At 40.9% G+C, this 13198-nt stretch overlaps 1 protein-coding gene across 1 annotated transcript in view; it reads left to right on the top strand.

Moving 5' to 3' along the window:
• Positions 1-13198, top strand: part of RNF216 (ring finger protein 216) — a 152379-nt gene that overhangs the window by 28831 nt on the left and 110350 nt on the right. Inside the window, exons 5-7 of the mRNA XM_082671507.1 lie at positions 2075-2177; positions 4009-4173; positions 11845-11959. Of these exons, the coding sequence (XP_082527633.1) occupies positions 2075-2177; positions 4009-4173; positions 11845-11959 (383 nt within the window). The remainder of the gene's footprint in view (positions 1-2074; positions 2178-4008; positions 4174-11844; positions 11960-13198) is intronic.

Raw genomic sequence — 13198 nt, 5'->3', positions numbered from 1 at the left:
TTGCTAAGAGAAGAACCTCTAAAATGCGGCCAGGGGTTGGGGGGTGATTCAGAAATTATACCTACTGTTCTATAGCATGTACTTTAGGAAGTGCATAAAAATAGAACATTTTAAAGGATGAGATTTTAAAAACTAGAAACAAGTTTTACTACTTTCTTCCAACACCCTAGCAGATCATCTTCCATGCGTCCCACTTAGGAGACCTCTGGCTTCACTCATGCATGGCTATTCTATTAAAGAAGATTCTTTATATTTGACCTTTTTATCTTTCCCCAAATTCCTGGTTTTGGGGCCGTTTGTTGGCCTGTGGTAGCCACACTTATCAGAACGTTACAAACAGGTAAGATTGGAATGGAGGAGCTATTCCACATCTGGTTTGTAGTATGTCCAGTTGTGCATGTTAAAGGGGTTGTTTGGAACTTCATGCCTTTCTCCACAAATACTGGGTTCTTAACAGTGAATGATTCTCAGCTTAGCCTTCAGAGATCTGTATAACCTGTGGTGCTCATCAGTTTGTACTGGAACAAAGAGTCACCATCAGTGACAATGCTTTTAATGGGAAATGTGCTCAGAATTCTTGACTAGGGGTGTCTCCCCTTGCTACTACTGTAATATGGGAAAGGGGTTTTTCCCTCTCCAGGCCTCTGGCATTATGTTTCAGAGACTGGGCGTGGTGATAGGAAGAGGAGAGCTTAACAGTAAGAAGCATGGGACTCCTGGTAGTGATGATGAAGAAAAAGGTGTTGAGATGTGCTGACCGGTCCTGGAGTAGGAGGAAGAGGGGGCTTTGCAGTTGGGCTTTGTATTCCGGCCAGTGCTGAGGGCCCTGAGGGGGATTGCAAAAGAAGCATGCCTCCCTAGTTTTTAGTCCCCACACACTGGCCCTTGGTGAGAAGAGGAGCTGGAGGTGAACACCTTTTCTCTGTCTTCTTCCTGCTAGACCTGTCTTAATTAGAGGCTGCGCTCCTGACACTGGACAGGAGAGACCTGGGGAGAAGGGAGTTGAGTGAGAATCATGGTGGGGCACCTTCGAGGCAGTGGAGTCATCTTCAGAATCTGCAGGAGCAAGGGAAGGAAGGTAGAGGAGAGGGGAAGCCCCGGTTGCCCTGTAACTGGGAAGCTTTCTTGCTACTGAAGTGGCTCGTGCTGCATACCACCAGGCTGTACTTGTCTGTGTGGAATCATCCCAGGAGTACAGTTCGTTGCTTCTTTGGTTGTTAGGGTGAAAGGCCTTCTTAGTTAACATTTGTAAATCTGGGTGGTGATACATCTCTCATGTTATCTTATTCTCTATATCCTTACTTTTGAAGGATTTCATAGTAGTGATAAAAAGACAGGGTTGTTAGTTTGGTATGAAGAGAGTCTGTTCTTAAGCAAACATGGTCTGTTCCTTCAGCCTTACAGTAAACTGAGCATCCCTCAGATTGTCATGGGGATTTATTACCGTAGGGTTAAAAGAAGTATTAATGAATTAGTAGAAGGTCTTTTATGTTCCATTTATTAACTCTTAGAAAACTTTTTTTTTTTTTTTTGCTGCGCGCGGGCCTCTCACTGTTGTGGCCTCTCCCATTGCGGAGCACAGGCTCTGGACACGCAGGCTCAGCGGCCATGGCTCACGGGCCCAGCTGCTCCGCGGCATGTGGGATCTTCCCGGACCGGGGCACGAACCCGTGTCCCCTGCATCAGCAGGCGGACTCTCAACCACTGCGCCACCAGGGAAGCCCAGAAAACTATTTTTAATTGTGAATGTAAATACAAACTTTTCTCCATACAGTTCAACCAGTAAGAATTTCAGTGACTTCATTATATTGATACCCAACTAATAGAAAAACTTCGGAGTTTATATTTCAGTATGTATATTACTTTTTAAATTAGCAAGTAAAAATAGAGATTCAGTGTAACTGTCTTTTGTCTATCTATTTGTTTTGTTTTTCTGATCTGCAAACATTTTAATTCCCTGATAGGTCAATTATAATGTGTGTCTAGAAACTTTATTTTCACACATTACATTTGAATCAATGGGCAGGTGTGGGATTGGGAAGCACTATGAAAGTAACATCATTTATTTTTGCAGACTTTGTAATTTTCTTCTGGAAAATCCAGATTATCCAAAGAGAGAAGATAGAGTCCTTATCAATCCCAATAGCAGCCTGCTTGCCAGCCAAGATGAAATAAAGGCAAGTTGTGCTCTTGTTTTGCAGTGTCTACTTGGAAATGCTCTGCTCTTTTCATCATTTTTAAGGGAATAAACTGCTTTGTCAAGACACATTTTTTAAGACAATCCAGGAAAAGAGGATTTCAGAATATATATTTTAGTGGGATTTCTCCATCTGAGTCACTTTGAATTCTGTATTTGACTTCTTTCATTGTAACTCTATCTTCCCTTCCCCACAAAGAATTAAACAAATCCTCCATATCTTTAATTCTACAAAGGAAGTTCCTGAGATAAACAAGAATTGGACCGGATTATTTGTATCATTTTAGGTTTTTTTTTTTAACATTTTATTATGAAATTTTCAAACATACAGTAAAGTTAGAAGGCTTTTCCATTGATTACCTATATATCCACCAGCAGGACTATTAAAAGTTAACATTTTACTATGTCCATTTTGTCACATGTCCATCCCTGTGTCCATCAGCACATTCCTTTCATATTTTATTTCATTATAATGCACTTCAAAGTAAATTGCAAAAACATCAATACACTGCCCCGTAAATACTTTAGCATGCAGATTATTGCCTAGAGTTTAATGTCTGTTTACAGTTTTTCTTTTTGTATAAGATTTATATACAGTACATACACGTGTGTAACCAAATCCTGTATCAAGATATAAAGTTTGGTTTTTAGAAATCTTAATCATTGTCTTCATTTGTGATCCAGACTAGCATTTAGTGTGTTAAGCTGTTGAAGGAAAGTATAGTTCAGAACTGCTTCACTGGGATCTGTTGTACCATCCTTCTACTTACCACAAATTCTTTTTGACTCTTTCTTTTATGTATGGGTATTACTCATTTTATTGCTCTTTACTTTTGTGCTTTTCAGATGTTACAATTTTTTTTACAAATTGAAGCTTTGTGGCAATCCTGCCTTGAGCAAATCTGTTGGTGCCATTTTTCCAACAGCATTTGTTCACCTCGTGTCTCTATGTCACATTTTGGTAATTCTCACAAGATTTCTGACTTTATTACTGCATTTGTCATGGTGATCTGTGATCAGTGACCTTTGGTGTTACTGTTGCAAAAAGATTGACTTGCTGAAAGCTCAGATGATGGTTAACATTTTTTAGCAGTAAATTTTTTTTTTTTTTTTGTGGTACGCGGGCCTCTCACTGTTGTGGCCTCTCCCGTTGCGGAGCGCAGGCTCAGCGGCCATGGCTCACGGGCCCAGCCGCTCCGCGGCATGTGGGATCTTCCCGGACCGGGACACAAACCCACATCCCCTGCATCGGCAGGCGGACTGTCAGCCACTGCGCCACCAGGGAAGCCCAGCAATAAATTATTAATTGCAGCATGTACTTTTTTTTTGTACATATGCTGTTGCACACTTACTAGACTACAGTATGGTGTAAACATAACTTTAACTTTTCTTTGCATTGGGAAACCAAAATATTTGTGTGACTCGTTTTATTGTGATACTAACTTTATTGCAGTGGTCTTGAAACACACCCGCAGTTTCCCTGAAGTATGCCTGTATTTTGTAGCTGGAAAAAAATTCATTTTTCTAAACATTTTGTGAAAAGAAAATGGCTAAAAAATTGGGTTCAAATCCCCAGCTATACTTTTTCATAGTTCCAACTAGTAAAACTAGTCTTCAGACTCCAGACAGACTGTTTAACCTCTCTGAACTATCATTTCTTCATCTCTATTCAGGGTTGGTATCCTCCTTTAGAGTAATTATGAGTACAAGTCAGATTATTCTATTCTGTAGTAAATAATTCTTCAAATGATTTCCCCCTCGTAGGAAATGCACCGTCTGGCCTCTAATGTTGTGCCTCTCTCTCATTTCAGTTGCCTAAAATAGACTTTTTTGACTATTCTAAATTGGCTCCTCTTGACCAGCGCTGCTTCATCCAAGCTGCTGACCTCCTGATGGCCGACTTCAAAATGCTCAGCAGTCAGGACATCAAGTGGGCCCTGCATGAGCTCAAAGGACACTATGCAATCACCCGAAAGGTGCTCTACTTGGTCTTCCTGCTGGGGTCACACCTCTTGACTAACTACTCCTTCCCATGATAACAGAATGAAGAGTTCAGCTTGTGGAAATTGGCATGGTTTATGATGGTAAAGAGCTAAGGAGTTTGTCAGGGCGAAGGTAAATAGACAAAGGTATTTGCTGATCAGGAAGAACTGAATGAAAAGAAATACATATTAGAAGCAGGGAGGTTCTGGTTTGACCATAAAGACGTGGAAGGTAATGAATTTTCCCATGGAATGAGGATGACTAGAGTGTAAAAGATGCATTTCAGTGCTATTCCTCCCTCATTTGCTTTCTGACTTGGAGCTGGCCACCACAATCCTCCCCCAGATGGCTCAGTTAGCAGTTACATGTAGAGTCTGTAAAGGGCCCAGGAACCCAGCTCTGCCCAGGGAGTGGTGGTTTGCCTCAGAAGCGAGTAGGCAGCTAACTGAAAGCTCTCGAGGTTTTGTTTTTTTCTTCTGGGCCCTAAATAAGGTTCCATGTAAGGGCCTCTGTTCCAGGGCTTGGAAGGGTGCTGGTCACTAGTGGGTAGCAGACGTGCTTCATTTAGTGAAGTCCATTGTACAGTGCCCGTTTCATGGCAGTCAGCCAGGATGGAAGAGTGAGCACCAGCAGGTCCTTGACTTGTTCCTCTTTCTCCTGCCTTTAAATCCATTTCTCCTGCTGAAGTTCTGGTGATTCTCAGCAGACAGTGTGCTTTTCTTTCCAGAAGACAAGCAAATGTGGAGTTACTTTAACGGTTAAAATACCCACTGGGTCATAACCTGAAAGAAGGTGAACATCGGTGAATTTGCTGCGTGTAGGCCCCTTCCACCTTTAGATTGATAACATTTAGGCAGCTGGCAACAAACTCCTAATTGTAGGTTCATTTTAGGTAAAATTACTCTGAAGGGAACACAGAGATAGTGCTTTCTGTTTCTGATCTCATTCCCCATGCTAAAGAGGGAATGTTTGTACTGTCATTGAAAAATGAATGAGCTTCCCCCCCAGAATAATGACCTTGAGAAAGAAAGGGGCTCTTTCATCTTTAGGCCCTGCCTGGTGTCTTTACTGATGCTTTGGTGCCTCACACCTTTTCTGAGCTCCCAGGGAGCCTAGATGAGAAGTAAGAGGGCAGCAGCAGGAGACAACCCCTGTGGTCTGGGTGTGGGCTGGTCCTCATTGGTAACGTCCCTGCCGCCATCCTGAGATAAGTAAGAGTAACTGTACTCGCACATGCTTCTCCCCACTGAAGGCCTACTAGTTATATGGGTGGGAGGTTGTAGGGCTTTGTGGCTCAGTTCTTGTTCATACCTTCCTTATCCTTTTCCTTGTTTTTCTGACCCTTTATATTTTTATTGTGTCTGCTTGTTTTAGTGGGTAATTTAAAAATTTGCAGGATTTTGGAAAGAGGTGGGTTGGACTATTTGAATGAATGTAAGGTGTTTAAGGAGAAATAATGTTTGACAGAAGCTAAAATCTGATGTGCTCAATCAGAAAGTCTCCCTGCTCTATGGACATGGTGCACAAGACTTCTGCCTTGTAGGAAGTTACACTCACGTGGACAGCGATGTAGAAAACACACCCGGAGATGCTTCCTAGTTTCAGCAATAGCATGTCTTCCCTGTGCCACTCCCCAAACATGATGATTGCTTTGGGAAGGTATGCTGACTGAAGACAAAGTCAATTCTCCGTGGATTTCTCTTTTTTTTACTTTTTACTATAAACATCAAACACATATAGAAGTAAAGATCGTATTGTAAAAAACTCCTGCTTACTGTCACTCAGCTTCAGCAATTATCAGCTCCTGCCCAATCTTGTTGTATTGTATTTCCACCCCTACACACTTCTCCCTCCCAGACTGTTGTGAAGTAAATTCCAAGCTTCATTTCATTTTTTTCATCCATAGGTATTTCAGTATTTATCTTTAAAAGATAAATACAGAGACAAAATAATTTTTAAAACACAATCAAAATACCATTACCGCAGCTTAAAAATTAACATCATCAGATATCCAGTCAGCATTCAGATTTCTCTGAATATGTCAAAAATCTTTAGCTTGTTTGGTCATAGAGTTCCAAGTAAAATCTGTTTATTGCAGTTGATTGATAACTTCTTAAATCTCTTTTTAAAAATCTGTAAGCTCTCTCTCTTTCTTCCCCCTTTATTTTTCCTTACTGCCTATTTGTTGGGGAAAACTGGATTGTTTTATCTTACAGGTTTTCACAGTCTAGATTTTGCTAACTGCACCCCTGCATTGTAATTAAATGATTCCTCTCTCCCCTCAGTTTTGTATAAATTGATGGTTACATCTAGAATCTTGATCAAACTTAGGTTTGATTTTTTTTTCTCTCTCATGAATTTTAATTCTACTTCTGCCACTTTGGTGTGTGACTTTGAGCAAGTGTCTTAAACTTGCAGAGCTTCAGTTTTCTGTTAGTAAAGAGTGGATGTCTTAGATGGGTAATGTGAGAATTAGATGAGATAATATATAGCAGGCCTATAACACAGTGCCTCACATATATCAAGTTTCAGTAACAAGTTCCCATCCCTTCACACTTCTCTCTGTGTGCTACAGAATAATTTTCAAACCATTTGACTTAACGGTTACTCAGTGCTATCTTCAGAGTTGGTCCTTAGTGTAGTACAAGAGCACAAGAGCCTTGCGTGGTTCGGCCTCCTTAGGTTTGCAGCGCTGAATTCATGCTAGAGAGGCCTGTGACCAGCAGGGCCCACTTTGGTTTGTTGCAAGCCTGTGGTATGGAGGCCCAGAGTGCAGGAAGACTCTACCCGCATGTGTGTGCACTTGTGGATATTTTAGCTCCACTCTTTTTATGGGTGTATCCTGTGGGTGAGCTTCTTGGAGACCCCAGTGTAGCTGCAGTAATGTTTCTTCTGGTTGTAAAGTTCTGTAGGGACAGAAATGCTGTCAGCACTAAGTGTTTTCAATGAATAACTTCTAAACTGGAGAGAACTGGTCATCCTTAAAATTCACAACAGGAACTACTTCTTAAAATGAATGTTTATTTTTATCAAACTAATTAATTTCCATAGTTTAAAAAAGCAGGGACTTCCCTGGCTGTCCAGTGATTAAAACTCTCTGCACTTCCACTGTAGTGGGTGCGGATTCAATCCCTGGTCAGGGAACTAAGATCCTGCATGCTGTGCAGCACGGCCAAAAATTTTTTTTAAATAAATAAAATACAATAGTGGCAAAATGCTCATTTATAATTTTGTAAATGGCAGGCTGAAGCCCCCTTCTTCATCCTCTTCTGTATGTTTTTTTTTTCTGGTATTTACCTCCACATTTATGAACATATTATTATGCTTGATTCATTTGTTATAGTTTACTCTTTATGGTAGATGGAGGTTCTAGATCTAACACACACTCATCTTTTAGATGCATACAGCTTTTTTTAAATATGTTTTTAGAATTGTCATTATTATGACTATGGAAATGTTCACTGCTAGGGCAAGTAATGTACTATGATAACGTTTCCTTTTTTTGAATTTTGTATTTTTCATAGAGTTAAAAATCAGTTGCCTTGGTTTTTTCATTTGCTTTTTTTTGTTGTTTTGTTTTTTTGACTCTGGGTAAATCTTTCCACACCCAACAACTTGAAAGTTGTTCTTATTCTAGTTTTGCTTATTGTCTAACCTGTCAATTCTCATTTCTTTTTTTTTTCTTTTTTTCAATTGAAGTTTACTTGCTGTACAATATTACATAAGTTACAGGTGTACAGTATAGTGATTCACAATTTTTAAAGGTTATACTCCATTTATAGTTATTATAAAATACTGGCTATATTCCCTGTGTTGTACAATATGTCCTTTTTAGTTTACTTTATACCTAATAGTTTGTACCTCTTAATTCCCCATCCCTATATTTCCCTTCTCTCCTTTCCTCTCCCCACTGGTAACCACTAGTTCTCTGTATATGTGAGTCTGTTTCTTTTTTGTTATATTCACTAGTTGGTTGTATTTTTTAGATTCTACATGTAAGTGATATCATGCAGTATTTGTCTTTCTCTGTCTGACTTATCTCACTTAGCATAATGCCCTCTAAGCCCATCCATGTTGTTGCATATGGCAACATTTCATTCTTTTTTATGGCTGAGTAGTATTCCATTATATGTATATTCCACACCTTCTTTATCCATTCATCTGCTGGTAGACTCCAGTCTGTTCGGATTGTTCTTCATGCCTGCTGCATAGCTGTTATCTTGGGAATTCCCTTTGCCTTTTGACAAAGATTAATTTTCTGTATTCTAGATCCTGACAACTTTCTGTGTCTTCCTTTACACACTCATGTCATGCTTGACTGATGGTTCCACTGGATTGAAAATTATTTCCCCTCCTAATTCTTCTCAATAATTCTGCCCCAGATGAGACTACCTCTTTCAGGCAGTTTGTTGAATGCCTGCCATAGGTCACACATTGGGAATGTCACAGTAAATATAGAGGTTCCCTTCCTTCATGGAGCTTAATGCTAGTGGACAGGGCCATCTTTTTTAACCCACCCCTTGACTTCTCTTCTCTGAGGTGGTCGTTCTCAGGGTATTGACTACCCAGGCTTCCTAGATTTCTCCGTCTGTGTACTTGAATGGTCATCTCTGTCTCCATGCAGGTAACATATCCCTGTCTCTGGACCTGACCTTTCTACCAGGCTCCACAGAGGAGTCTCTGTCTACTTCTCAGCTTTTGCATCATCACATGACCATTGTTGTGTTTTTAGGTCATCCCTTAAAAGAAGTTTGGCTGTTGTCAGAGATGGCCCCAAAATCTTACCAGACTGTATCCTTGATTCTCAAAACGAATACTTTGAGTGGGTATTTGATTTGTGAGTGTGAGAAGGCTGGAGGGAAAAGTGCCAGAAACAACAAAAGGAACATTTTTAAGATTTTTTCTTCATTATCTGTTCTGTGTTCTTCCTGCTAGGTTTTTGGGGTACTTACTTTGTGGTAGTTACTGACTAGACCCTGAGGACACTGACATGCGTAGAATACAAATTAGCTTCTTTCCGAAGAGTTTTCAGTCTGTTTGAGGAGATTAAAGTTTAAAAAAAAGGCTAAAGCAATGTGATGAGTATTATAAAATAGAGTGAATAAAGGTGCATGAGGGCACTAGGAAAGAAATGAAGATGTCATTTGAACAAGGTCTTAAAGATGCTTTCACTAGAGGAATAATATGTGAAAGGCTAAAAGGTAAGAAAAAGTAACTGTGATGCCTTTTGGTTGTGTAGGTATGAATTATAACTAGCAGGTCTCGAAAGGAAGGAATTCTGATTCTCTAATTTTATTTGTCTACTGGACCGTTAGTCAGTAGGATAAGTAGGGAGTTACCTGGTGGTCTAGTGGCTAGGACTCGGCGCTTTCACTGCCGTGGCCCAGGTTCAGTGCCTGAGGGGAACTGAGATCCCGCAAACTGAGAGGCACGACCAGAAAAAAACAAAAAAAGATAAGTAATAAATGTTAATATAACTATTAAGGTAAGATTTTGGAGGTGTCTTTAATTTTTAGGCAACATTTTGTTTTAAGGTACAGCTTCCTGACAAGTATGAGTTTGTGTTCATATATATGGATTTTTTTTCCTGCTAACTAGAAACAGTATTAAATGGGACCAAGGTAATAACCTCAGTTCTTGCAGTCAGGAGCCTCTATGTTTTTTGTTTGTTTGTTTAATATTTATTTATTTGGCTGCACCACGTCTTAGCTGTGGCATGTGGGATCTTTTAGTTGCAGCATGCAGGATCTAGTTCCCTGACCAGGGATTGAACCCAGGCCCCCTGCATTGGAAGCGTGGAGTCTTAACCACTGGACTGCCAGGGAAGTCCCAGAAGCCTCTGTGTTTTATGACAGTGTAGTGTGGTTGAAAACCCAGTAGACTACCTACCAGTTATGAGCTCTGAGTTCACATTCCAGTAATCAGTTGCTGATAAATGACATCTACCGTTTAATTACCTCATTTTTAAAATGCAGATAATAATAACTTATCCTGCCTCCTTTCCTGGGTTTTTGCACATAGCCCTGGTTCAAGGGTGGGGTTTTACCTGTAGATAAAACTTGGTATAGGTTAGTAGTTTTGCAGCTGAGTACAAACATGTGACTTTAAGATTGGTGCCTAAGGATTTGTGGGGAACACCTTGGGTAGTGGGACAGAAAGAAGAAACAGAAAGCAAGGGAGGAGGCACTGCAGCTGTGGAGGATGTTGATCCGGGATATAGAGAGGTGGCAAGATGAATCTTGCTGTTGGCCAGCTCTTGATGGGGTTTCACTGAAATCTGAGGGCAAGGTGATGTCAAAGAGAGGAGCTTTAGTTCCGAGACTGGCCTGACTTCCTATACTAGCTTTAATTAAGGTTTGACTGGGGGCAAGTTCCTTTCTCTAAGCCTTGCTTCCCTCTACTATAAAATAAATAATACCTCCCTCAGAGGATTGTTGTGAGAATTAAATAAGTAAGGACTTGAAAGGGCCACATGTAGTGCTTAGCTTATAGGAGGCACGCACAACGAATGGTAATTCCCTTCTGATTCCCAAACTTAGGAGCTTTGAAAAGGAAGGGAGGTAGGAGGTAGATTAAGATGCAGGGGTGATCCTTAGAAATCATGAATTCTGTCTGGGAAACGCTGAACTGCCAGCATGCTGGGTGGGGCCTGTGAGACATCCAATAAAAGCAATTCATTGGTTGGCTGAATGGACAAAAAAGGTGGGAAATACGAACTGGAGAAGGGATTTTGAGAGTCGTCAGCATATGGAAGGTGACCTTACCAGCCTGGATGAAGTGTACCTAGAGAGACTGTCGGGTAAGAAGAGAGCCAAGGCTGCCTTGAGGACTCCCAACATGGAAAAACTAGGTAGAGCAGCAGGCAGCGAGGAAGGAGGAAGTCAGGAGAGTGGAGCAGGCAGCATTGTTCGTGCTGCTGAGAGATCCAGTGAGGTGAGGACTTAGCCCCGCGTTAGGAAGATTAGCAAGTGGAAAGGTGGGGTAGAGGCCAGGTTAGAGGGAGTTGGCCGCTTGTGGGAGGCGAGGTGATGGAATGATGTACAGATTGCTCTTTTGATAAGTCTGGCTACAAAGAAGAGGAAGAAGAAAAGGGCTGGTAGCTGGAAGAGGAAGGAGGCCAGGGAATGAAAGGTTTTCTTCTTTTTTAAGATGGCAGAGACTTGAGCACCTTTAAATGCCTATTGGAAAGATGTAAAAAGGGGGAGAAGCTAAAGGAATGGAAGAAAAGGGATTATCACTGGCATAAGAATTTTGCACTCCCGTGTTCAGTACAAAGTGGGGATGTGGGTGAAAGCAACGAGAATGTGGGGGAAGTGGAGGAGGGAGTGTTGGCCAGGGAAACACCATGTAAGATGCTGCCTGTAAAATATAACTTGTAACCATTTGTTACGTGATTTAACCTGTGTTTATTTAAGGACAGCTTCAGTAGTTTCTGTTTTCTTGTGCACCTTTATCAGTAAGCATTTGGTTCTACCATTATAGCAGTTGTTGAAAGAGAAAATGAAAACAATAAAATGCTACCTGTTTATTTTGCTGCTGCCTTTTCTGGTAAGCCATGTAGGGAAGATAGCTGTGAGTCACAACGAGATTTAGGGATTGCCGATGTTTCATGTACTTTTTTTGTCCCATTTACAGCAGTAACCTTTCCCTTTCTCAATTTTTAGGCCTTTTCTGATGCCATTAAAAAATGGCAGGAGCTATCGCCAGAAACCAGTGGAAAAAGAAAAAAGAGAAAAGAAATGAATCAGTATTCTTACATAGATTTCAAATTTGAACAAGGTAATGGCCAAATGTGAGTGTTGCTGATGGTGTTTGCAGAGCCGTCTGCTCCCACACAGCCTGTAAGGGGAGTCGTGGTGTGGCTGCTTAGAAGTGCCCTGTTACAGCAGTCTGAGGAGTGTCACTGACATGACTGCTCTGATGGCACATTGGTGTTTTTAGAAAGTGGCTAGTTTGTCATCTTTCTGTTTAGGATACACCATGACAGGAAAATTGTGTGTAGTGTTAGATTCACATGTGGAAAAGTGTTTGGGGACATTCTTCAGCTTGGGGGGAAAAGAGGTCTTGAAGGTTTGACAAGAATTAACCTTTCACTACATAGTAAAAGCTAGACCAGTGATTGATTGCTTACTGCAGAGGAGTCACTTACACACCTGAGAGAGAGTAGCTTCTACACAGAAAAAAACCAAACAGCTCTTAAACTGCCACTTAAGCTGTTTATTTAAAACTCTGTTATTCATATTGATGAAGTAACTGCTGAAAGCTCTTTCAAAGAGGTTATTTCAGGTCTAACTCCCCACCCCCCGCCAAGGTAAACTTGCTGAATTTTGCAACAAATTTGATCTTAGTTGCTTGTGTCTAAGAAAAGAGTCCACTTCAACTTTTCCTGTAGATTATGTCATAAATAAGAATATTTCCCTTTTCTTTTCTCCTATGTGTCTTTCCGTTACAACTGTAATTAATTTCATGACTTGACTTCAGGTGTGACTAAATGGAAAATCCATGAGATAGTTATAGAGTTGGAAAGTATTTGAATTTTTGAACTCTTCAGGATCTAAAAGAAAACGTCCTAGGCTCTGACTTCTAAGTTCACCAAGCTACTCTGTGAAGCAGTGCTCTCCTGACATGACATTCTCACAGATCTGTGGCAGAATGGAAGTGGGGACTGTGTATAGGTGGTTTTTCATTCAGCTGAATTCATCCACAGTTTACTAGGCATCCCTAATACATAGTCATTTAGTATTTGTTTCTGACTTTCAGTGGTAGAGAAAAGAAAGTACCACTTCACAAGATGATCTACTCCCTTGTTGGTCAGCTATGTCTTTTAGAAAGTTATTCCTTTATATCAAGCCAAAAATGTACCTTCCTGGGACTTCCCTGGTGGCGCAGTGGTTAAGAATCATCTGCCAATGCAGGAGACATGGGTTTGATCCCTGGTCCGGGAAGATCCTGCATGCCACAGAGCTACTAAACAGGTGCGTCACAACTACTGAGCCTGCGCTCTAGAGCCCATGAGCC

The sequence above is a fragment of the Grampus griseus genome, assembly GCF_964374135.1.
Source record: "Grampus griseus genome assembly, chromosome: 14".
NCBI classification, from domain to species: Eukaryota; Metazoa; Chordata; class Mammalia; order Artiodactyla; family Delphinidae; genus Grampus; species Grampus griseus.
This window is presented reverse-complemented; position numbering and strand designations above follow the sequence as displayed.